Here is a 25,914-nt window from a genome sequence, read left to right on the forward strand (position 1 = left end):
TTATTATTATTAAATGTATGCAGGTAGAGAAAGATCTAGAGGCCAGAAGTGAAGACAGTGGTTCCATAGACGTTGCAGACATAGTTATTTCCCTGCTCTGCATTGAGCTCCCATATCCTCCAAGCAGTTGTCTAGGTTGAGAGGGCATTAGTTAGATTATGGAAATTAATGAAACAATCTAACATATAAGGCATGGGTAGATCTTTACAAGATAAAGCTAAACAGCAACAAAAAGTTACTTCTTTCCTAAAGAACCACATCTTTATTATAGCACAAGCTTTTATGAACCTTCTGGAAACTCCTGTAATGTTAAATTTTTGCTTTGGATCCAATTTATGCTAAACCTGCTTGATGTAGAGCTGAGCAATATTTGCATAAAATTGACATACAATAGACTTTTCCTTTGTTTAGTTGGGATAACAGCTGTCCAGAGCTTGTTCCCATTCACTATTTTGGGCTAGGAATTAGCTGTGTCTGAACACTGATAGCTAATAACATTTTTACATATTTTTAAAGAAAAGCACTAGTACAATTATTCCCTTTTGTCTAAAGTAGTTTTGTCACAAAGAATTCACCAGTTAAGGTACTCTGAAAGGATAGTTATTAGTGAAATTCACATTTGTTCAGACTTGTTACTTTTTGGCAGCTTTCAGGTAGAATTTGTAGCTGGATTATCCTGCAATTTAATGCTTCAAGGTATTTGGTAGAAACTCATGAACAAAGCCAAAGGAGAGAAAGGCAGGCCTACAAGAAGTCATACAAATGTCGCAAAGGAATAAAGTCATTTTTTTCTATATAATTTCAAACAGGGACTTTCAGATGTATTGATCACAAATATGATTGTTAGTCCAATACCAAGACTATGCTAAGGAGATATAACCTGGTACAAACACTACTGAACCTTGAAATAGGCAATCCACAAGTGGCATGTTGCCCCAGACCAAGGGTAGGCAACCTTGGATCTTTTATGACTTCTGGAACTCTGGGAGTTAAAGTCTACGAGTCATAAAAGAGCCAAGGTTGCCTACCCCTGCCCCAGCTCATGTCAAGATTGCAGCACTGAAATTTGACAGCAAGCCAATTAATATTCTAGGATTTTTTTGTTTCCAAAAATAAAAATGTGTTATACTGAGGTGTAACAGACCTTTTTTTTTCTCTTCCCCCATAGCCATACATTTTCAATTTTGTCTCCAGACAAACATTTCTTGTATCCTTCAGGAATAAATTTTTGGGGAAAAAATGAAAACTTCATCTGCAGTGTCAAATGATTGCTCTTGTGTTAAATTTGCTTAGTTTTATCTTGGCTTTTGGATTTTTCAACAAACCATGCCTGAATGCACTAACTGCTTAGTAGTGTATGAACAATCGGTTTGCAGTGAAAATCTGGTATGGTGGTTTTTATTGCCAATATTCAGCAGATATTAACCCATAGCAGATTTAAATTAAAAAAAAAACAAATTCCATAGGTTAGATAGTGCAGTTCTTACAATAAAAAGAGATTTGGTTTCTGGTGCACAACTACTCTAAAGTTTTATTGAGTCGTGGAATTGTGTCATGGCATAAGTGGGAAGCATTTTATAAGCCAAGGGAAGCCTGTATTTTCAGTTTTGGAACTGAATCTGCCAGGAAATAAAGCAAGTCTTGGTGTGCCTCCTAGGATATGGCAGAATTCTGCACTCAACCTAAAAGCCTGCACACTATGTATACTTTTGTAGTTTACTTTTCTCCCTAGAGGTTTAAAGGAGCAACAAACACTTCAAAGGCTTTCATTTTAGTCATTTTATTAAAAATTCTAAATAGTCTTTAAAAAACAAAAACAAAATGCTTAATCAATGCTATGGTAACCATTTGTACATGCACAGTTAAGGTGCTAAGAACAACACAAAACTGAGTAGGACACTAGCTTATTGTACGAGTCAAATCTACAAAGAGTTTAGTGCAAGTTGAACTGTTAGCATTGGAGATCAGGTACCATGCTGGTGTATTCAAATCTATCTCTTATACTGAAATCACAATTTTAGACCTGATTTTTCCCCCCAGAAACATTAACAACCCCCCCTCCTGCAATAACTGGAATAACAGCATTGATTAGAAGTACTACAATTTTGGAAGAATTTTCCTACCGTAAAAGAAGTTGTATAAGAAAAAAACTCTCCTGTTTGATAACAGAGGAATTAAGCAATATTTTCTTTTATCAGCTACTTCATTTTGGTTTTTCTGCACTGGCAAAAAGTAGCCTATATTCATCAAGTCATTTTATACAAATTACAACATTAAATACAGGTGATTTGTGCTAAGGCTGAACTATTTTTTTCTAGAACAAAGACTTATCTTCTCTGCCTAACTATGCCAGATCTGACAGAAACTGGCTTAATTACTAAATTGTTCAATATTCTATATTTTTATAGTTGCCACATTACCTGCAACAGTGACATAATCAGATCAAAATGGGGGAATGGGCAAATGATGCTTCTCAGCAAGAGGAACAAATGGGATCCCAGATACCATTCTACTAAAACTAGTTTATATGGCATTTTAAGCCAGTTTTCTTTATATAAGAGCTACAAGAGTGATGTGCATAAATTGTATTCAAAATTAAACACAGATTTTACATAACACCATTCCAAAGATGTTTGTCCCAGTCAGTTAAAAAAAAATCCAAGTAACAAGCTAATGCTAATTTTTTGCTTGGTGTCATTTTGCAAAAGGGAAAAATAAATTCTTTGTAAAACCAAAGATTAACTCTATTGCAATTACCAAAAATAAAATAAAAAAATGCCCCCTGCTAACAATAAACCCTCAAATTGTTTGGTTTATGGTGACAGCATTGCTATAACACAGGACACTATTTGTTGTACAAGAGAAAGTAAATTGAAGAACTGGTCTAAATATTTCTGTAGCTCCTGGGGGGCAGGGGGGGGGGCGGGAACGGTTGCCTTGGGTCTAGCAGTTTCAAGTATGCAAGATGAAACCCAAAGTGTCAGGGATGCCTTGGAATTTCTAGAGCCACTATGATTTACATGTATTTTATTAATGTTCTTAAAAAAGTACTTGAGATTGCAAATTAGTTTGTACTGGTTGATATAACCATAGACTGTATTAAGCACAGAATTTTCTATTTTGGCCACATCGGTCCCAATGGAAAACACATTCTAGTTTCGAGAAGTTGTACAGATTGACTGCATGATCACAATATATGATTTTCTGCACTCTCAAGAGTATAGTATTTTATAAAAACACCATATAAATGTTTTATCCAGTATTACGTAAATATGATTAACTGAAGGAAAATAGTTTTTGTGGGCTAGGAGGGTCAAGGCAAGCTGCCTGAGGAGGTAGGCAGTATGACGCAGAGTGATTTTGAAAACTGCCTGCCTCATTGAGCAGTGAAGGCAGAAATTAGTTTACATGCACTTGCCCCAATTTCAACAGTTGAGTACAGATACCCCAATACAGACTTTTAAGAAGCCGCACTGATTGGCTTATAATTTTCAGGTTTTAAAAGGTAGGTATCTTAACAGGCAATTAATTGAAAAAAGAAAGTGGCAGTCTTTTATCTGCTTCTTTTTTGCAAGCATCTTTGTTATATAGTTATGAGGACTCTCTTGGCTCCATTCTAAGTTACATTAATAGAAAAAGGCAGCTGATGTGTGAGCTTTGACTAGAATGTAGAAGCAAACTATGTTGCTATTTTCTAGGAGAAATTTTTTTTTGAGGGAGTTAAATTTATGGGAATCCATACATTTAAAGATGTTAGAAAAATATTTTACTAGAACTTTTAAAATTTCCTAAAATTCTACAAATATTTTCTCCTACAAGGTTTTTATTTTTGCCTATTTTGAATTAAGTTTTAACTTGTCTTTCTCCAGTTCTGATCTAACAGCCCCACTTCTCTGAAGTTGGTACAGGTGGCCCTTGTTATCTGCAATCCATTATCTATGGTTGATAAATACAGGTCAGATTTTATCTGCAAAAGGATTGGATAGCTTTAATTTTGATACATTATTCCATTTGGAAGATTTCCAGAGTATTTTTAATGGAGGGAGGTATTTAAGTGGGCACAATATAATGGTGGGCTTTGCTCATGGATAAAGTATACTTCTTCAATGTCTTGTTAGGCACAATTCTGTTATCAGTGGCTGTTAGACTAGAATAGATCCACCACAAATAACAAGTGATACCTACATTATATTTACATTTTATGGAAAACTCCCTTGACAGTAATGTTTCTCTTGAAATTACTGCAAATTTTGCCAGAACAAGAGCAGAAAAAAAATCCCTGCTTACCATGGTATGGTTGCTGTTCAGGCTTCCTCATAATTATATTCTCACAATTAATATGTTAGCTTGATCCCAATTGATTTAAAGTACCTAATCAAGTTACAAAGCAGCTGATCTGGCACTTCACAATTTTTAAATTAGAATTTTAAATAATACTAAGCCTAATTCTTGTAGCTACAAAGTATTTTAGCACCAGTTACTTTTCTTGAGGAACCAAGAATGAAATGCTTTGTCATTAAATTTAGATACCTAGCATATTTGTTCTCCATTATATATAAAAGTTGATATAAGGGAGGGTGCATATTAAGAAAAAGAAGCAGAATAAATATTTTCCAGCAATAGTATTAGAGCAATAAATGAGGTAGATTTAAACACACAGAAGTGCTTCCTTAACTCATGCCAATAGCTGCCTTAGAAAAATCAAGTTCACTGTCCAAGACAAGCATGGATGTTTCAATTAAGAACTGTAGGTTTGCATATTTAAATTGCTCATGTGCATATCATTCATAAGTACGAATGAATACAAAACTATAGCTGTTTATTACACTGCACTTAAGAACTGATCCTTTGAACTTTAACTTATGAGGTAAAGCCCATTCTATTTAACTGGTCTTACTGTTTTGTACAATATATTTTGAGTTGCATCTTCAAATGAGAAAAATCCCTGTTCTGGAATTACAGTCTCACTGCAGTTAATCTTGAATTGGTCCCTAAATACTGAAGAACTTTGAAATAATAAGCTGAAAACTAGTGCTTCACAATTGGGCAATCGAATTCAAAAAGCTTCTTACAATATGTACACTGAAGGGTTTGGCTGCATTTGTTCTTCTGGTTTCCATATGAATATCTTGAGTTTGGAACTGAAAATGATCAAATTTAACATTTTCTCCTCAATAGCTATCTGCAGGGCTCAGCAAATGTTCTTCATAAACAGGATAACAGATTATTCAAAGTACATATTATTTTATGGATCTTCTTGCCTTTCATTTCTCAAAAAATATCTCAGATTTTTTGATAGAGGCCATTAACTCTTTCGTCCCAAAATATCCTAGGATATAGGAAGAACTGTTCAAGGCACTGATGCTGAAAGAATTGAAGCATGGGGGAATTTTCTTAATAGTCCTAAAGGCTACATAAAGTAGTTATATTAAGAAATCAATTTTTCTCCTATTCAATAAGAATTTTGAAGGTGTTGAATTCAGTTTGATAATTAAGAACCAACTACACTTTGCTTTTCTCTTTGAAAACTAGTAGTAAATTGTAATATTTTCTATCAAAACACAAACAAGAAACTTCACACCAAATGTTGATAAGTTCCCACCCTCCTCAAGACCAGAATTAACTTAAGAGACAACATTATTTAAGACTTTTGCTATTTTTTCCTTTTGTTGTATTTCTAGTGCATTCACTAATAATCTCTGATGCCCTCTATACAGTTTGTAATATGCAGCCTACATTCTGTGCTGTGGGAGAACAACTAGTTTATTTTTAATTAGAATGGGGAAAAAAGCAAAACGTATCTCCCTCTCCCTCCACAAAAAAGCAAACCCAGTTTTCTAATTTGGGGAACTTTTCATAGTGTCTCCATAGTACAACACCTATAGATGCATATGGATTTTTAGAAGAGATAGGGGGAAACATCAACAAATAAATTAATATAGTAGCCAATCCTAAATGCATCCATGGTTAACTTGTAGACTTGATCAACAACAGACTTGCTTAGAGGCAATCTTCCTAAGAAATCTTGGAAGGTATTGACCAAACTGGGTGCCATTCTGGCTGATAAGAGGAATAAAAGCTGATATATTATTCTGATAAGAAATGAATGCTGTTCATTTAAAAATAGGTGTGAGATGGGAAAAGAAGTGCAGATCAAGCACTGGTCCCATCCTCTTCAATAACTCGGTTCATACTGGTGCCATGAGTTATGTGAGTTACTGGATTTCCACTGAGGTCTCTGGTGCTACTGTGACGTGACTGATCATTGAGCCGATGGGAACTGCTATGCCTGGAGTGGTCAGTCAATCGGGACATACTGCCATGAGGTAGTCGATCTTCAATTCCACGGTAGCTGCAGGGGGTATATCTAATTCATAAAGATTTATCTGTTTTAGTAATACAGACACATATGCATTGAAAATATTCCAATTATCTCCCAAATATATAAATTAGATAAGCAAAACTCAAATGTACTGCAGTTTAATCCAAACATTTTCATTTGTAGGACAGTTTTCTGTAAAAATAATTTAACACAGTTTATGACTTGTATGTAATATTGGTTCCACTTTTAAGCATACTTATTTTATATTCACAGAGGCACAAGTTAACCATGGATAATCTGACTATAAGAAACTTGCTGGATGGGACCAAATACGTACCTAGGTCATAACTCTGTATTTTACAATAATCTATCAGATGTGTCATATAAACCCATAATAAAAATATAAGGGCAGAGTTTTTTCCTGTTTTGTAACAAAAGAATGCTGACCTTAATCTAATCTTAGCCATGAGAACTGATGATCACTGATAACCATATTTCCCCTGATTTCTTTTTCTTTTAAAACCATTCCAGTTATTCTTTCCTGTTATTTATTCATTCAAATACTTTAATATTGCCCAGCTCAATCATGACTCCTGGTTGATTACATAAGATAAAACAGCATGAGTAATACAAATACAAGCAAAAATGAAAATAACAATACTCCCATGTATATTGATTATTCAAATAAATCTGAATGCCTGCTCAAAGAACTCTTGTCTCTTTCAGAAAATTGGGAGAATGGATGTTAGGCAAACCTCATGAGCAAAATATTCCAAAGCATGAGGGTAATAGCAGAAAATGAGTGTCTAGATTCTCATGGGAACATAACTGACATCTTTCCCCTGCATGTATGCATGAACAAGGAAAATGTTACTTGGAGGAAATAGTTCCTAAGATACTTTGGAGCCAAGTAACTTTGAATTAGACCAGAAACATATTGGCAGCTACTACAGTAATCCAAGAACTGATATAAAACCAAGGTAGTACTAATGGTACTTGCTAGCAGCCTGGTCACTGCATTTTGTACCAATTAAAGCTTTTGAATCATTTTCAAAGACTGTCTCATATAGAGTATGTTATAATAATCTAATTCTGTGATGACTAGCACATCACTCTGTTGTCAGAACAGCTTGATCTAAATAACACAGAGCTTGGTGCACCAATTTCAGCTGAGTGAGTTATCTTTCTGGTCATGCATTCCACCTCTGAGAACCAGCTCCTTTAGAAGGGCTACGCCATCCATATTTGGAGATGGAACCATCATGCAAACATTTCTTGACAAATAGCAACTTTATCTTTGTTTCTATCTTTCCAAAGACAGGGTTAAAATTATTACTACTTCTTCAATTCATTCTGGGGTACAATATAAAGTTGAGAATCATCCGTGTATTGAGAAACTAACAGGTGACCTCCTACAGCAACTTCTTATAGATGTTAAAAAGAAGAGTAGGGAGAGAAGGGCCATCTAGTAACCCATGCTATAGCACATTATCAGGTCAACAGCTCTTCCCCCAGCAATACTACTAAAACTGCCTATCGTGATACAAATGAATCTTCAATCCCCAATCCTTATGGACAGTCCAGTAAGATACCATGATCAGTCTAATAGAACTAAGAGAGCCTCCTTTAAAGTTCCAACACAGGTTATTTACCAGAGTAACCAATGCTCTCTGTTATTTGTCTGGGTCTGAGCCTAACTGAAAAGGATCTAAATATCCACTTCCTATAGGCCCTTTGCAGCTGAGCCACCAAAGAAAGAGGTTAGAAACAGGGTGATGTTCACAATATGGTTAGACTGAGAAATGGGTTTTTCAAAATGCATTACTGACAGCCATTTCTAATAGTTTAGTCCATTCCACCTTTTCTCTATCTGGTTGCCCCCCAGAAGTGTAGATTTCAATCTGCAATTCCAGAATTGTCTGCATAAATTATGCTGGAAAGCATTCTACTGTTGTATGATTAAATCTGGAATTAGTTCATATTTAATAACCAACCGGGTAGGATACATATAAAACTTGTATTTTGAAATCTTTATAAAATGCTCTAGACACGATTGCCCTCATTAATTAGTTATATATCGCTGAATATATTACAGAATGGAATTGCTAAGAATTAGAGCTTTTGATTTCCTAATTTGCACTGAATTTCTATCCAAGTGGAGATCTTGTAACAGAAGCTTTAGATATGTTTCAGACATATACAATGAACTTAAATTACATTAGGAATATACCAGGTTAGGGAAAGATAGCTTAAACCCTAGAAAACCTGCTAAATTTTAGTAAGTAGAAGGAAGAATAATTGCCTACAACTGTTATCATTAGGAACATTGACTCAAGTCATTTCACTTGAATTCATACTGCCTTGGTTTTAATACTCTACTTATGTATTTACAGGATATTTTAATTTCCTCACCTGCCATCTCGTGACCTATGCAAGCTGCCATGGTAACTACTGACTTTGCTATGCACACTGCCTGCTTTGCTTCGCTGGTCATCCATCATAGCCAATTGTGTAGACGAGGCATGAGTAGAAGTCCCTTGGGTGGAAGTCCCTTTGGATTTGCGAATTATGGGTGTATTTGGATCTCTCAAGAGAGACTGAGCAAAGTCGGGTTCCTGAAGTACTTGCCGGCTCTCATTAACAACCCTGGTAAATATCAATCGGTTTAACACTCAATCGGTTTAACACTCAAAGACAAATGGAAGCAGCAGCAACAAAAAGCTCTGACTATACTGCATGAATTCAGAAGTGCATACTTCTGTTATATCTCTAGCATTCAAAATTAAGGCAATGCATGACAGACAGGTTGAAAATGGTTAAAAATTACCACTACAATTATAGCAGTTGGATTGTATCATTCCCAGAACACTGCAGCCACCAAACAGATATAAGCTATTATGTCCTTGGGCACAATTTGATCATTCAACCTGGCTGCTGTAGACTAGCTGCCATCTACCCAATATAATAAGCTTTGGAGAGGCGTGGTATTATAGGCCCTTTAATTGTGCCTGGCAAGTAATGCAGCACAAGTTTGCTTTGTAACATATTATTTGGTCTACGGAGGTCTCACTAAATTCAGTTTTGTTAGCACTTAATAGCACTTAGACTTATATACCACCCCAGTGCTTTACAGCAGGGGTGTCAAACTGCCGGCCCACGGGCCGGTTTCATCATACCAAAGCCACGCTCACATTGCCGGCAATGCAAAAAGAGTTGTGATACGTTGCGACACATCATGTGACGTGGCGAGTTTGACACCCATGCTGTAAGTGGTTTACAGAGTCAGCATATTGCCCCCAACAATCTGGGTTCTCATTTTACCAACCTCGGGAGGATGGGAGGCTGAGTTAATCTCAAGGCCATTAGGACTGACTCCAGATTTTGGGCATAGTTAGCCTGCAATACTGTATTCAGTACTGCAGTACTAAGCCACCATGGTTTTATTGCCCATGCTATTAACATTTATAATACATAACATTGCCAAGAAAAGTCACCTTCAGTTTTGGAATACAATATCATCAGTATATGGCAACATGAACTGTTTTTTTACCCATAAATCCAAACAGATTTTGGAATTTAGGAAGGGAAACAAGCTAAAAATTCAGGAATTGAAACCAATGGAAAATGGGTTTCCTGGCCAGAAGGATTCAACTAATAAGAGTTGCAAACCTTCTAAAATCAAATTTTTTAGGTGTTTCTGGATTAATTTTTGATTCTGAAAGCACAGGTAATAGGAGTAAGCAGGTATGACATTTATGGATTTTGGCTAACATATCAACTAGAAAAGGCAGATTTGGCTTCTCCTATATTTCAACCTTCCCCACCTTCCAATATATGGACCTCAACTCACTCTTTTTTCCTGCGCCCATGAAAAAAGCTGGCCCATTCAAAGCAAGTCTTTTTACTTCCAACCCAAAAGACTGATGGGATTCCTACCACGAGAGCCATCAGATATTTCATAAGGAAGAGGATCAAGTCCGGTCGACTCATCTGGGTAACCTGTAAAAAAGAGGCAAATATAACAAGTAGACAAATTCTGCATTGATACAATTTCAGGTATTAATTCATTTAAAAATAAATACTATAGTCCAGTGTACCCAATTTTTTTCCTTTATTATCCAAAACTGCTTATCAGAAAGTCTTTTATCCAATATAGATAAATGACTATAAGTCAATTTCAATGTCCCTGTTGTGATTGGGTAATAGGTTCGTGTGTATATAAATAAATAAATAAATAAATTTTTTGGCAATAGCACTATATACAATTTCATCTCTAGAACTCCTGCATGAGATGTAAGAAAAAGGGCTGTTTTCTTGAAATAGTGTTCCCAATACCTTCATTTTTAATTTGTACAATTAATTTAGCAATCATTGCTGGATTGAAAATAGTATTAAATTAGTAAGGAAAAGGGAGTTGTTCACATGGTTCTACAAAAAAGATCTACATGGATACCTTATTTGTAAGTTTCTCATTTATATGGACTGCCTACATGTAGAAATCTGGAGGCTTTTTCAATGTTATCTTGAATCACTTATGGTTCCCAGACAATGTGGTATTGAAGATATTAGAAAAGAGCATCAAGAAATGGTTAGTCAGTGAAGTGACTGTTGACCCTTCTGGACATAATGGGATAGGAACTTATCTAAAAAATGCAGTACTATAGTTTGATCTCTATTTCTAAAATTGGTACTGTACAGTGTGTAAGAGACAAACATTCTGTGTAGCCATTAAAAGCTAGGGTCATTTGTTGGATTTTTGATTTCTCAAGTTTCAAATTGCAGCTGCTTCCTTTAGTCCCTTATCAATAATTTAAATGACATAATAGAACAGACCAGATGGTGAGAGAAAGTGAACAACTATAATTTAAATATTTATCCCTGAAGAATAACTCTATATAGAAAAAAAGAGAATGTATTACTGCCTTATTTAGACTAAGATACTCCATACCAAGAGAAAAATAATCTGCTAGCCTAGGAAGCTTAATTCTTAATATAAAAAGTAAAGTGCAGAACAAAAATTTACATGAAGCCATGGATGAGATCATCCATCACCATGAAGTGAGGTATCATTTGCATGCAATAACCTTTCTGCCCCTGGTGACTTAAAAGATGCTGTTGATGTTCTATCCCAATGCCTGGGGGCTGGGGGGATGAGGAACAACAGATTTCAGCTGAACCCTGGCAAGACTGATTGGCTGAGTATTTGGACCCTCTAGCTCAAGGATTATGCCATCTTTGGACTCTATAGGATTGCACTTGTCAGGCTCAGCCCAAGAACATAGAACAATCCAGTCAAAGTTCAAGGCTTTGTTTATACTCAATAGACAGAATCTTGTAAGCCTAAACCTTCACTACTCTAACCCCAATTGACATATCCTGGCAGATTCTAGGGAGTGGCTATCCTAATTCTCTTCCTCTGTCTATCAAGCTCTATGGTTATGTGGCCTCTTGTCTCGTCCTTCTCCTTGAAATGTGCTACTGCCTTCTGGGGAAATTGCTACTTCACTGTAGTCCATCACAACACCTATCCTTCCTTCACAGCACTGTCCCAAACAGACCTGGAATGCAATTTGGGGTGAGAAGGGCTTTGCAAGCTTCATGTTGTATGCCAATTGTGCCCATTGCTGGACCAGTAGGCTCTGCTTACAGTCACTCATTCCCTGATCATCCCCCAAGTGGACTACTAGAATCTCTTTACACGGGGATGCCCTTGGATAGCATAGAGAAGGTTCAACTGTTGCAGAATGCAGCAGCACAGGCAGTTATGTCTGCCACTTAGAACAGCATGTTACATCTCTGTTCTTTGAGCTGCATTGGTTGCCGGTTACTTCTGGGGTTCAATTCAAGGTGCTGTTTTTGACCTTTAAAGCCTTTCATGGCATGGGGCTGAGTTATTTGAGGGATCACTTTCTCCCAATTATATCTGCCCATTTCATCTGGTCCGCAGAACAGATATGCTGTGGAACCCATCTGTGGAAGAGTTTCATCTGGCAGGGCCCAAGAGACATTTCTTGCTATGGTTGTTGTTGTTGTTAGATGAGAAGTCGTGTGCGACCCATCGCGACCCTACTGGCCCCATTCTTGATATACACCCAGAAATCTCTTCAAGCATGGCTGTGTCAACAGATCTGGGCTATTTGATGGCTATTTTTAAAATCAGTTCTCTCCATTATTTTATTAATAATACTGTTGATATCTTTTAATGGCGGTTTTTAATATTATGATTTTTATTGTTTTTTTTATTGTAAGCTATCTATAGTCTCTTCATTGTGACTATAGGGATTGTAAAGGTTATATACATTTAAAAAAATCATTCAAATTCAAGTATTCCATAGGATCCTCATTTACCTATGTCCATAATGGCGAACCTAAGGCACGGGTGCCACAGGTGGCACACAGAGCCTTCTCTGTAGGCAAGCACGCCATCGGCCCAGTCCTAGGCCTTCAGCTGGGTTTTATAAAACCTTTTCGTTTTAGGCCTCCTCCGCCATGTGCAAAAAAAAGAGGTTCAATCAATTAATCAATTTCAACTTCTCGCGGGGAAAAAAAGATTTCTCAAAGTTAGAATTGATTGATTGGACTTTTTAGTCCCAACCAGTCTGCCGTTACCACCACAGCCATGCCCGTCCAATGGGCCACGCCCACCCAAAGGGCCACATCCACCCAGCACCCGATGATACATAAGTGGGTTTTGGGTTGCAGTTTGGGCATTCAGTCTCTAAAAGGTTCGCCATCACTGACCTATGTGCTATTCAGCATAGTTAAAAGGAATATACTCAAGGACCACCCCAGATCTAGGGATGGGAAACACAAAATAGGCCAATATAATCTACATTTCAACCAAGATACATACTGGGTTTCTAAGCACTATCCTAAGCCACAGGGTGGTTTGTTTGGTTTTGGACTACAGTTCTAGTCCCATGTTAAGCATGAAAGCCAGCTGGGTGATTTTGAGCCACCCACTCTCTTTCAACCCAACAGGGTTGTTGTTGTTGGGAAAATAGGAGGAGAAAGGAAAGAGCTGCGTCTTGAGTTATTTATAAAAATAAAGGAGGAATATTTAAATAAATAAATAAAAACACAATGTGCCATTGTTTCCAACTACTAGCAACCAGATAGATTATGGACTACTATTGCTTGAATATAATTTCTTTGGATACTATCAAAAGTATTTTTGACACATTTTTTCTCAAATTCCAGCCACAAAAGATTACAGCATCTTGATATTTAATTTATTACATTGGAATACCAAACTAGAAGAGGAGGTTGACATGTTTTATGCTCAAGATTAATCTAAAATTGACAGAACATGCAAGTAAAATATGCTGTTTATGGCTGGAGACTGGAATGCTAAATCTATCGCACATGACCTTTTTTCAAATATGACCTTGTGAGATACACACAAAAGAAAGCACTATTGTTCCAGAATCTTATTTACCATCTCATAACAGCATTTTATCAACTTAAAAAAAGGCATTTAATAGCAATTGCAGTTCATTCCTTCTGAATGGGCTCTATTCAAGATACCATAATAAAGATTGTTTCTGTTCAGTAAACCATCCTCTCCATTTCATACTGGTGTGTAATTCCCTCAACCACCTAACAGTCACTTGGCATGTTCAGTGTGTACTTCTCATAATTTTTCATGTTTGGTAAGTACTTAGATCTTTACTTTGTAAATGCACAGAAAAGTACTGTGTGCAATTCTATATGGACGTGCTTAGTGCCTCGTGTATTTAAATTGTTTTAATGTAAAATATTATCCCCATTTCTTAACTGAAGGACTTTTTATTTCAGGGCATTTAATTTTTTTTAAAAAAATACCAAATGATTCTAATTTCTCTGAAGATCACATATTCTAAAAATTCGCATTCATGTTCACATTCTCAATTTCATTTTTCAAAACTGGATTTCTTCTGAGTTATATTTATAGTAATCTAATTATGCCAGCTAACATGTTTTTACTTGATAAATATATTGCAGGAGACTGATACCAAAGTTATAGAATAAACAACATGCTATCCACCTTGAGGGACACAAAGAATTGAACATAAGGAAATGATTTAGGAGTTAGGCTCACTTACCTGATAAGGGCAAGGTATGTGATATTCCTTGCACCTTTCTTGAATCCATGTTGTCTCCCACACACTTCGGTAAGCTTGTTCATAGAAATAGCAGCCAATGACAACCAACAGTGGCACAAGATACAATACACTGAAGACGCCAATTCGAATCATAAATTTCACCAACTTGTCCTGGTTTTCCTTCTCTAAGGGAATTTCAATACGAACCCGATTTAAAGAAATGATGCCAGCAAGTAGCAAAGAAACTCCAACCACTACATACAGGCAGAGAGGAGCAAGAACAAAGTATCTCAAGGCATCTACATCATAAAGGCCAACAAAGCATACGCCACTGATGTTATCACCTTCTATTTTATTCATAGCTAGGAGAATGATGGTAAGGGTTCCAGGGATGCCCCAAGCGCTAGCATGGAAGAGGAGGGCTTTCTTCTCAATGGCTTCACTACCCCATTTTGGGACAGCTGCCAAAAACCAAGTGATGGTAAGAATCACCCACCAAACGCTCCCAGCCATGGTAAAGAAATACAATACCATGAAAAGCATTGTGCATGCTTTATTGTGAGAGCCCTGTGTCACTGTGGAAGCCTTGTAAGTGGCAGGGCCAGAGGCATTGCAGGCAACCCGGTCCTCTAGCAAAAAGCCAATGAAGAAAATTAGAGACACCATCATGTAACAAACAGCATAGAAGATTATGGGTCTTTCTGGATAGCGAAATCTTGTAACATCAATCAGGAAAGTCAAGAAAGTGAACAAGGTAGCAGAAAGGCAGACAATGGAGATCACACCAATGAAGTATCGTGCGAAAGAAAGTTCTTCTTGTCTAAAGTACATATTTGGACAAGGAGGCGAGCAGTCCCGTACCCGCAGGAATGTGTAGCCCAGATCAGGGTCTATTTTCAGTTCTAGAGGGCACCAAAAACCATAGTCTCTTTGCACTTCCACTATTGCTTTTTCTGTTGGTTCCCCAACTACATTGAGGTCAATGGGACGAGGGTAAGGCTCATCACAGTCTGGGAACCTAGAACAGCAAAACCAAAACACTAGTTATAATTTTTAAATATAAGCAGGCATTTTTGCTTGTTCTGGTTCTTTAAAAAAGAACTGATTTGAAGGAATAGTCTAAGAAGAAATAAAATTATAGGATTCTATGGCTAGAAATAAAATTCTTATATAATTTTTAGTTTAATAATTTCATATATCCAACTATCAGTACCAACTTCTTTTCAGAGGCTTATAGCTGAAGATTTACCTGATTTCACGTTAAAAATATTTAGTCAACTGCATTTATCCTGTAAGAGATTTTTGTAGTTAACCAAGAAAAACAACCAACCAACCAACCATCTTAAAAACATTTAAATGAGTAATAGAAAAAGATAATTGCTTTCTGTGTATATTTTTGTGGCCAGTAAGGCATTGGAGTTTGCCATGTCCATTGTGCAGTTTTCTCTGTCTTCAATCAATTTTAGACTACAAACGCTTCAAAAACAAATGTGGAATCCCTTGTCTTACACAATTTGCATCATCAGGTCCTTTAGTCCTTTGTTGTTAAAATTCAGCATAATGTATAAAATATCTGAAATACTAATATTGCACTGCTTATTCAATGATATATAACCAAGATATATTTTTCCTGTTTACTCATATAAATAACACAGATGTATTCCTATACTTTTACTCCTGAATTTTTCATTCAGAATTTGTTACATCCTTTTTCAGTTTTGTCTTAGTATTTATCTTTCAACTCTACTAAATATTCTATCCCATATTTTTTCAGACTTTAATTCTGGAGTCTAACAACTGGACTGCAAAAGTCTGTAGGCATGATTTCCTTCAGAGATTTGTACTGTGGAAGTTACATGTTTCTTTTCATTGAATTAAAGGTCAATGTAATTGGTTTCAAGTTTATACTTGACTTCTGTTCACTTATAAAGCCAGAAGAGGCTTCTATGTAAGTGGTACCCCTACGTAGAAGCTGTTTTCAGTTTTGACAAAGGCATGCTAGCAGTGTCCTGTGAAAGCATTCACTGGAGCTCGTGATAAGTTCTCTAAAGAAACTGTGTCTAGGATGGGCTGTAAAACATGGTAAAGCCGTTTTTCTAACTCCATGATTCTTGATTAAAAATGAATGTAAAACTTTTCAAGCATAAAAATGTAGATCTGAATATATGTCATGAGAGCAGGGAGCTCAGGATTGGTTTCATCACAGACATACGACATTGTTTGAAAATACATCTTGGAAAAACATTACATAGCCGGTGATAATTTTAATAAACACAAATCTTGAGGATTCACTCACCTGTTGCATTCCATGTCTTCAGGCCAAGACACACCAAACATCTCCATGAGCTTTGAACATTCACTATATGCTCGTTGACAAATTCTGCGACATGGGAGTGTGACTCTACCGTATTCCATGCAAACAGGAGCATAGAGAGCACATAGGAATGGTCGAAAGTCTCGGGAACAATCAAGGTTTACCATAGGATGAAATGGCTATAAAAAAGAAATAAAAGTAAGTAGCTCTGAGCCAATATTTCAACAACCAAATTCTATATTGTGTACTGTGATTTCTCAGAATCCTTAGAGTTTTGGGAAAATAGGTAAAATAACATGTCAGACAAAAAAGCAGGAAAATTCTTTAAAAAAGTTTAATAACATTAACTCCTTTTTATTGTGCCATTTCTGACTAATATAACTCTAATTTGTGATTTAAAGCTGAATGCTGCCTGTCTGCCAAGAGCATGATATACCCTCTCCCAACTTGTTATACAATAAGTTATACAATATTTATACAATAAGACCTATAAAATAATCAATTCCATGATGCCTTCAATATTTTACTGTTGATCTGCATCAGTTTACTGTGCTATCTGCATCAGTTAGAACAATTAACCAGTGGAACAACCTACCTCCAAAAGTGGTGAATGCTACAACACTGGAGGTTTTTAAGAAAAGACTGGACAGCCATTTGTCTGAAATGGTATAGGGTTTCCTGCCTGAGCAGGGGGTTGGACTAGATGACCTCCAAGGTCCCTTCCAACATATTATTATTATTATTATTATTATTATTATTATTATTATTATTATTATTATTATTATTATAGTTATATAATAGGTTTTCATGATACATTGCTAAAGCATATCAACCAAACAAAAAAAATGCTAAGCACTCAGACACAAACCTCCTTTTCTTGGGGGGGGGGGGTGTTAACTTCTTACATTTTTGGCAGTATTGGATTTATACTCCCAATTATTCAATGTTGTATATTCAGTCAAAATTAATCAAATGTTACACCTAAAATATTGGACACCTAAAATATCAGATTACTCCAGGTAGAAAATAACTTTAACGTGAGTACAAAGGATTCTACACTTTGTTGGCAACATAATAAATGCATTAAACCAGAATTTACATTCAAATTAATAATTCTGTAGAAAACAGGCAAATATTAAATATTTAGATAGCATATTCAACCAAATATCATATTTTTATGTAGAGAACTTGGAGAAAAGAGGTGGGGAAAAGTAAAAGTAAATCAAGGCAATAACACTCAGTTGAATATTGCTTGAAAAACAAATATTACAGCTGCAGACATAGCTGAAGAAAATAATGTACTGATAATGAGTTAGAAGTTAGGAAAATCTTGACTGAAATGACTACCAAAAAACCCACTTGGTGGGGCTTGAACAAATCATTCCCTCTTAGTTCGGTCTTTTTCAGAATTTTTGAGGTTGTAATAACATGCATGGTATTTAGAATTATTTGGAGGAAAGGTGGAAATCAGATGTGAGGCAGTATCTCAATTTCATATTCCAATACTATTATACACTGTCTAGACATAAGAAGCACTGGAAGACAAGCTGTCAGCACTCCCAATGACAGCCAATATTCCCAGTGAATGCATATTATTAGAGTAATGCAAATTATGAATAAGTAACTACCTATATGCAGAAAGTCATTTTATCAGTCTCTTACCCCTTTGGTATTTTAAATGCAGGATTTAGGAGAAGGATTAACTCTATAGCCAGATTTTAATTTGAAGCCAAAAGCAATATATTATGAACTAAAATTTCAGAAATTATTACAGTACAGAATCCTTACAGAAGCAGTACAGGCTGATAAAATCTTGAAGTTTAATGGGGGAGAGTATTAACACTATGAAATACTAGAAGATAAGGGAGAAAAAGAGAAGGAATGTTTTAATAATACATTTTTAGCTTGAAATTTTTAAAAAATTAAAAAAATATATCATGCAAAGAAAAGCATGTATATGAAGGCAGCTAGCAGCAAAAGGCTGTTTCTATAAAAGGGCAAAGGAAGCTTTATTCAAACAGTTTTTCTTTTAATTTTTAATTAGTATACTCTATTATAATCAGTGTCAAGATAGTTTATGTACCTCTTCTGCTCTTTTAATAAAAATGAATTCCATTTTAATGGGATTCTTGCCTATGCTTATATTTATTTTAAACATTGAAGAAATATTCATACTCTGAATTCCAGTAGCAAATTACTTCCTTTACCCTTCCTCTAAGAGAGAAAGTGTCAAAATATAGAGTCCCAAAAACACAACGTCCCACATTTCTTTAGCTCACAATCAATTACATAATGTAAAAAAAATAAATTAATTCAATTTTCTTATAGATAATTCTCTTGAATGCATGGCAACTGCTCATGCCTAGGCAAGTAAAATTTCTCTCCTCCCTCCTTTCAACTGCATGTATTCTGAATTTCAGTTGGAAACTTATCTGCAAAAAAGAAACTAAACAGAAACACAATTTAACATTTGTTTTGCTGTTGATCACTGCCTTTGACGTGAACAATTTAATTTCATCCAAATCAAGAAATAGAAAACATAAACAAGTTTATAACCTGGAAAAAGTTCTTTTCTACTAACCAATTACTGATCCTTAAAAGTTCCAAGGAATCTTCCTCCTTTGTTTACATTCAAATTAATAAGGTTTGCATGTTCTATTCACAGTCTGCCCCCTCCTTTCAGTGTTCCGTACCTATTACCATGGGAACATTGCATTCATAGAATTTTAAACCTACCACAGGCCAAGATTAGTCTGAAGTGTGAAAAGAGTAGAGTCAAAGGATATAATTTGGCTCATGAGAATCAGAACACTAACCTTTGTCACACCACAAAAGGCTGGTAACCATAGGAACAATCAAAGAAAAAAGGTCTTGCTAATATAAACAGAGATATACAGCAGAGGCAAAGATACCATGAAATATACAATCATGGCAAATACACAAATCAACTTTATCAGGGAGTTATGCTGAAATAATAATTTGAAAACCCTGCATCTTCATTGAACAAGTCTGCATGCTACGAAATAGCAAATCTTTCCCTGAAATACATGGCAACACTTAACACTTAAATCCTGATATAACGTTTTTTCTGCCATTCCAATAACTCATATGTTGGAGCTTTAAAGAGATTAATAACTAAGGAAAAATATAGATGAGGCTTTTATCATATCACTGTTTTCATTCACAGATTTTCACTGTGATTCCAGATAATTTAAAAGTCCTCCACTGTAACTCCCACATTTTCATATTTCCATTGTAACAGGGAAAGTTTTGGAGTTTAGGGAAATTCTGGATGGATATGTAAAGCTTAAAAGCAATAGAAAATTATATCTGCATTTCTTAATAGTTTGATGTTGAAATTCAGCAGCATGATTTCTGAGAATCACAAAACGATTTGTTAGCTACACAGTGAACTTGAACTGAATATATATACACTGTATATGTGTATGTATATATATATGTAAATTTTTTGGCTTGCTAACAAAGAATAAAGGGAGACAGATATGATCATTTCAAACTTATTTATTCTCATCAGTCAGCCATACCCTTCTGAGATTCGAACCTGGGCCGACTGCGTCTTAAGCAGTTGTTTTAACCCCTAGGCCACAGGCAAATATGAGTTGCCATTGCTGTGGCTACTGCCTGTAGATGGCCTTGGGCTAGGCTGAAACAGGAAATAAGATTTGTCCCATGTCTGGGACTAAGCAAGTGTATTCTGAATGCTTAACAAACATTTAAAACATATATGAGGGGGATGTCTGTGGAGTTACTATTGAGTTACTTAAAATTACAGAGCACATTTCTCATGATTCTAAATAAAATAGTTATATTCTTATTCAGTTCTCCTACATTTTGAATTGGGTGGCTGAAAAGCCGGCAGCCTAGCTCCTGCCAAGCTGGCAGTTCAAAAGCATGCAAATGTAAGTAGATAAATAGGTACCACTTCGGTGGGAAGGTAACAGTGCTCCATGACCATTCATGCTGGCCACTTGACCATGAAAATGTCTTCAGACTGCACTGGCTCAATGGCCTTGAAACACCGCCCCCTAGAGTCAGCAACAACTAATAGAGTAAAATCCACAGGGACTCCTTTTTTTAACATTTTGAATTAATCCTAAATACTAAGACATTAAACTTGATTCTAAAACAAAGCCAACATTTAAACATAAAATTGCTTCAAAATAAATATTATTGAAATAAAATCTTCATTTTATTTACCATCTTCCATTCAGCTTGCTGAGGGAGATGGAAGTTTTAATAACAAGATATCTCAAGGGCATTGACTTCAGGAAGTTGATAATAGCATAAGACAAGGAAAAAACTTGAGAAATGATTGAGGAAGGAACCAACTGTTCCAGAAATAATAAAAATACCACAAAACCCCAAGGAGCAATAGAAGCAAAGCAACTGTACTATAACTGATTAATACACATTCCTAATAAAAGCAATATGCTTAGATCAGGCCTAGGTATTTTATGGTCCACGGGCCACATCTGGCCATCCTTGTCTGGCCCATGGCAGCAGTGGCAGGGGGGTGGGCCAGTGGTAGGCTGAGGGGTAGTGTGGTGGCAGTGGCCCTCCACACAGTCCCAGTTTCTCATGTGGCCCCTTGAGAAAATTAATTGCCCACCCTGGCTTAGATGTATCTTTTTGAGGAGGGGGGTAAATTAACAGTTCAAAGTACTAATTGCAGATGGACAACTCCTAGTCTCTTATACCAGGCATGTCAAACTTGTGATATCATGTGACATTGTGTGACGTATCGGGACTTTTACCCCATTGCAAGCAATGAGGTGGATGCAATTTCAGTATGACGCATCTGGCCCATTGGCTGGCAGTTTGACATGCCTGGCTTATACAAACTGGATATCTCAGACTACAAATGCAACCCTAATGTTTTATATAAAGAAGTCACAAAGCACCTTAGCTTTCAAAAAGTTACAGCCTCAATCATTAAAATTTAAGGGACATAAAGCTACAAAAATGCACAAGATGGAAAATAAACTGTACCCCTGTCAATAGATGTAAATGTTTATCAGTGAAAGCTTGAGGAGTTTGATTAAAAAAGTTATAAATCTGAACCTTCTGGGAAAAAATCTGTCTAAATTGCAAGATATAACAAGCAAATCAAATTTCAATCTGTACTGGAATAATATATCATGTGGATTGCTTTGGATTCAATATTCATTTGATAATATTTTTTAAAAAAACCAGCTTCATAATAAATGTGGACATGTGATATCTATCAGTACCTCCTTAGCGAGGCTGCTTTTTCTGAACCTGCAGAAAATACAAGCCCAGAGGAAAAATGCAAAAGAATTAAAGGGATGCTGATATGCTGTTGACGGCTTTAGAGTGTAGATGCTACAATTTTAACATCAGTCAATACTAACTGGTTGATATGAAATGACAATACTATTGTACCAAATCCTAGTATTTACCTCATGTAAAATCCCAAATTTCATAATGACATTTCATTTTTAAGATGGAGTAAGATTTTTGTTTTACAAAGTTGAGATGAAGTACAGGAGGAAAATACATATTCTTCAGGCACAATTTTCCCCCAAAGTTTCTATACTCCAAAGTCAAATTTTCTCCCATATCTTAGAAGAGTAGATGATAATATATTCTTTCAGAATGTGTAATTTTACTGTTTATATATTGTGAATTTTGGAAGCATTTTTATAGAAAAATCCCATTTATAATTTTATACAATCTACATCTGAGTGTCCTCATTTTGACTGAGTGAAATAATTCTCATGGTACCAGGTACCACACATGAGGCAATATAGGCCTGTATCAAGGAAAGATAAGAGCAAACAAGCCAAGTAAAGCCATCAGCCTTCTACAGGTGAAGTACCAAAGAGTCTTTAAATAGATTCCAGTATTGTATTTTTCCACCTGAAAATAATTTCAGGTTAATTGAATGTTCTTACATTCTACTTCAGAGGGTTTTTTGAACTTCTAGAATTGATTCTGAAAGTACACATGGGACTTAAAGGAGGAAGAGCAAAAGAAAATAGCACTGGAGGGCAGACATCATTTTACTAAAGTTAAATTATATCAAGATTCATGCCTAGAGCCAGAAGTAAATCACAAAGCTCCAGAGTTTAAATTTTTAATTCAGCTCCTGTCTAGACTTTGCAGAAGATGCCCAGGCAGTACTTGGAAATATTGCTAACAGTAAAGCCTTGAACATTACATTGGCTAGGCTCTATACGTGTCAGGACCCACCCCAATCCACATCCTAGGAAAATAAATATAAATGGATTCTGACAATAGGTCTATGCTGCAAAATTTAAAATCTAGGCTTCTTCCAGTCATCTTTATAAATTAATATATAATTGGCAAATATTTGATAGCTTTAGCAAGTGAATGAGTTATGGTTACACAATCATTTTCTTTAGTTTGGAAACAGGTAGTTCTTGCCTTACCTCTTACAGATTGCACCATTCACTTTGGGTAGAAAGAGTGTTTATGGAATTGGTCTACATCAGGGGTGTCAAACTCAATTTCACTGAGGGCCGCATCAGCATTGCAGTTGCCCTCAGGGGGCCGGGTGGATATGGCCTGGCTGGGCGTGGCCTACTGGGTAGGCATGGCTAGAGTGCGTATGGCCTACTGGGTGGGCATGGCCAGCTCTCCATCGTTCGCATCAAGGGTGCCTATGGGGGCCTGGGCAGGAGTGGGACAGATCTGAGGGTCTCTGGCAGAAGGAGGGCCTCTGGGCCAGGGCCAAGGCAGTGGGGGCCATTCCCTCACTGTTTCCAGGATGGCTTCATGGGCTGTATGAAACCACTTTGCGGGCCGGATCTGGCCCCTGGGCCTTGTGTTTGACATGTCTGGTCTACATTATAACAGCTATAGAAAGATATTAGAAAAAAATAAGAAATAGATTCTTCCATTTCTCCTTCCTTCTTGGAAAGAGAGCAGATCTCATTAGTGAAGTACAAAAAAGGTATGAGGCACTAGATATATCTTCTTCATTTTCCATTTGGTGTCTCTCAGTATGTTTTATTTTGTGTCTCTTACCATGTATAATGGTTCCCCTACATTCTTCCCTATCGGCACTTTCATCATCTTATAAATTAACATCTCCAGAAGAATCTTTGCAGTCTCAATTAGAAACCCGCCCCCATGAAAATATATTCCCTTTCAAAAAACATCATTCCAGTTGGAAATTCTTTCAAGAATATAAATATGTTTTGTAAAGATTACCAACAACATTAATCGCATGTGATCCACCAAAGCATAGGGTGTACTTGTTTAACTCTATAATTCCTCAAGATCAAAAACTGTCTCATGAGTTTACTAAAAATAAGTACAAATTGGCACTAATCCATGACAGCCACATTTATCCACGTTATATATTTTCATTTTTAAAAATTCTCATCACTCATAATATAAAAAGCGATTTTATATATTAATAAAACTCTCTGGATCCAGAGAACATACATGTGATGACCCCTCATGAAGGTTTCATGCTTTGTAAATGCCCCCAAATAGCACAAAAGTAGTAAATGCATTTAAGTTGTTCTCTGTTAATAATTCTGAACTGTAGTGAAGATCTTGACTTATATTTTGAATGTAAATACTTACTTCCATTGCTAGAGCTGCTGTTTGTTGATCATAATGATTCAAAAGGTTAGGCATAAATGTGGTATTGTACGGAAGATCTTGGCACATCCTCAAGATTATGGGTTCACATGAGAATAGGCTGTGGCCACCACTGCATCTTGCTAGAACTGCCAAAAGCCAAAGATAATGGATCATCCAAATTACAGCCATTCTTCTGCAACAGTCATGAGGGTCTCCAAATTATTTATCAGCCATTGGTGGATATTTCAACTTTTTATTTTAAGTTTCTTCAGAGACTGAATAACTCTTCACACTAATAGATTTTAGCATTGTGCAATGGAATATTTTTATTTCCAAAACACTAAGGTACTTCGTCTTGTTTTTTTCTTCCATACCACCATGCATGTTGTATTGTATCATCATAATATATTGACTAACCACATTCCCAATCAGACTTCACGTTGACAGCTTTTTTTCTTCTATCAATAATCTAAGGATAAGAACATAAATACATTATTAAAGTTCAAAGTAATACTGGACATAGATTAAAAAGACATAGGCTCAGGTTCTGACCATGGAGCACACAGAGTTGGCTCTGGAGCAATCATTCTTTTGTAGCCCAATCTACCTCATAGGGTTATCATAGGGATATAATTGATGTAAAAGCGAAAAATTTATACAATCTGAGGAGAAACTTTTTTTTATAATCGATATAAGAGCCAGATGGGTGCCTAACTGGTTAAGGCACCAGGCTAGAAGAGACTGTGAGTTCAACTTCTGCCTTAGCCATGAAAGCCAAATGGATGACCTTAAGTCTGTCATTCTGTCTTAGCTCAACTCACCTCACAGGTTTGTTGTTGTGGGGGAAAATAGGATGTGGTCGACATGTTTGCCACATTAGTTATTTGTAAAAATAATGGTGGGATACAAATAAATAAATAGGGGTTCCTGTGTACATCTAAATAAATAGGAAACAGAAATGCAATAAATACTTTATTACTTATTAAATGTATGCCAAATATATGAAAGATGCATTACTTTCAATTGTGCAATGATATCTCTTACACTATCAAATATTTGCCTATTCTGGGTCCTTGGGAAGCACTTGATAAAATACCAGATCTAGCCTAAACATTGGGCTATGTGACCAATCATAAATAAAAGTCTCCTCCAAAGAAATAGTACTTCGTCATGGTGGAGGGGCTTGAACGCTTTAGTGATGTCAAGGGCTATGTTGAACAAATGCAACCATATCAGCTGAACAATCAGATATAATCTGTTTCAAACCCAACCCCCCCCCCATTCAATGCTGTGAGAATTCATAATTTGAACTTCATGCTGGATCAACTGTTGCCCAGATTACCAAAAGTCACATTGGATGCTATGGCTACTAGATATTCATTGACAAATGTGCTATTCCCCCTGCTAAGCAACTAGGTATGGAGCTGACAGGCTACTGGAAGGCAATAAAAAATGAAGAATTTGGTCAAAGGAAGAAAACTAGTCAATTATAGAATATTTCTACCAATCGGAACCACTGAAATGCAGATTTCAAAAGTGAATGTACCAGCTTTGGAAAAAAAGACATTTGCATTTAGTGATTAATGAGCAGAAAT

General features: G+C 36.1%; 1 protein-coding gene across 1 annotated transcript; it reads right to left on the reverse strand.

The window, feature by feature from the left end:
- Positions 1 to 1,908: 1,908 nt before the first annotated feature.
- FZD3 (frizzled class receptor 3) lies at positions 1,909 to 24,784 on the reverse strand. The gene is made up of 6 exons (XM_081315362.1): positions 24,320 to 24,784; positions 16,703 to 16,899; positions 14,407 to 15,424; positions 10,173 to 10,321; positions 8,735 to 8,968; positions 1,909 to 6,367 (listed from the first exon to the last, which is right to left on the reverse strand). Exons 1-6 carry the CDS (start codon positions 24,506 to 24,508, stop codon positions 6,154 to 6,156), a joined length of 2,001 nt encoding a protein of 666 aa, XP_081171488.1. The 5' UTR covers positions 24,509 to 24,784; the 3' UTR covers positions 1,909 to 6,153.
- Between the last annotated feature and the right edge of the window lie 1,130 nt (positions 24,785 to 25,914).

This window comes from Vipera berus, assembly GCF_964194415.1.
Source record: "Vipera berus genome assembly, chromosome: 1".
NCBI classification, from domain to species: domain Eukaryota; kingdom Metazoa; phylum Chordata; class Lepidosauria; order Squamata; family Viperidae; genus Vipera; species Vipera berus.

Bases quoted from the DNA above. Each gene is read 5' to 3' on its own strand.
- FZD3 (XM_081315362.1), bottom strand. From the start codon at position 24,508: ATGGCTGTAATTTGGATGATCCATTATCTTTGGCTTTTGGCAGTTCTA. The intron at 8,969-10,172 runs GTGAGTTGAGGT...GATATTTACCAG, and splicing joins CATGGGCGCAGGAAAAAAGA to GGTTGTTAATGAGAGCCGGC. The intron at 6,368-8,734 runs GTGAGGAAATTA...TTTATGAATTAG, and splicing joins CATAGGTCACGAGATGGCAG to ATATACCCCCTGCAGCTACC.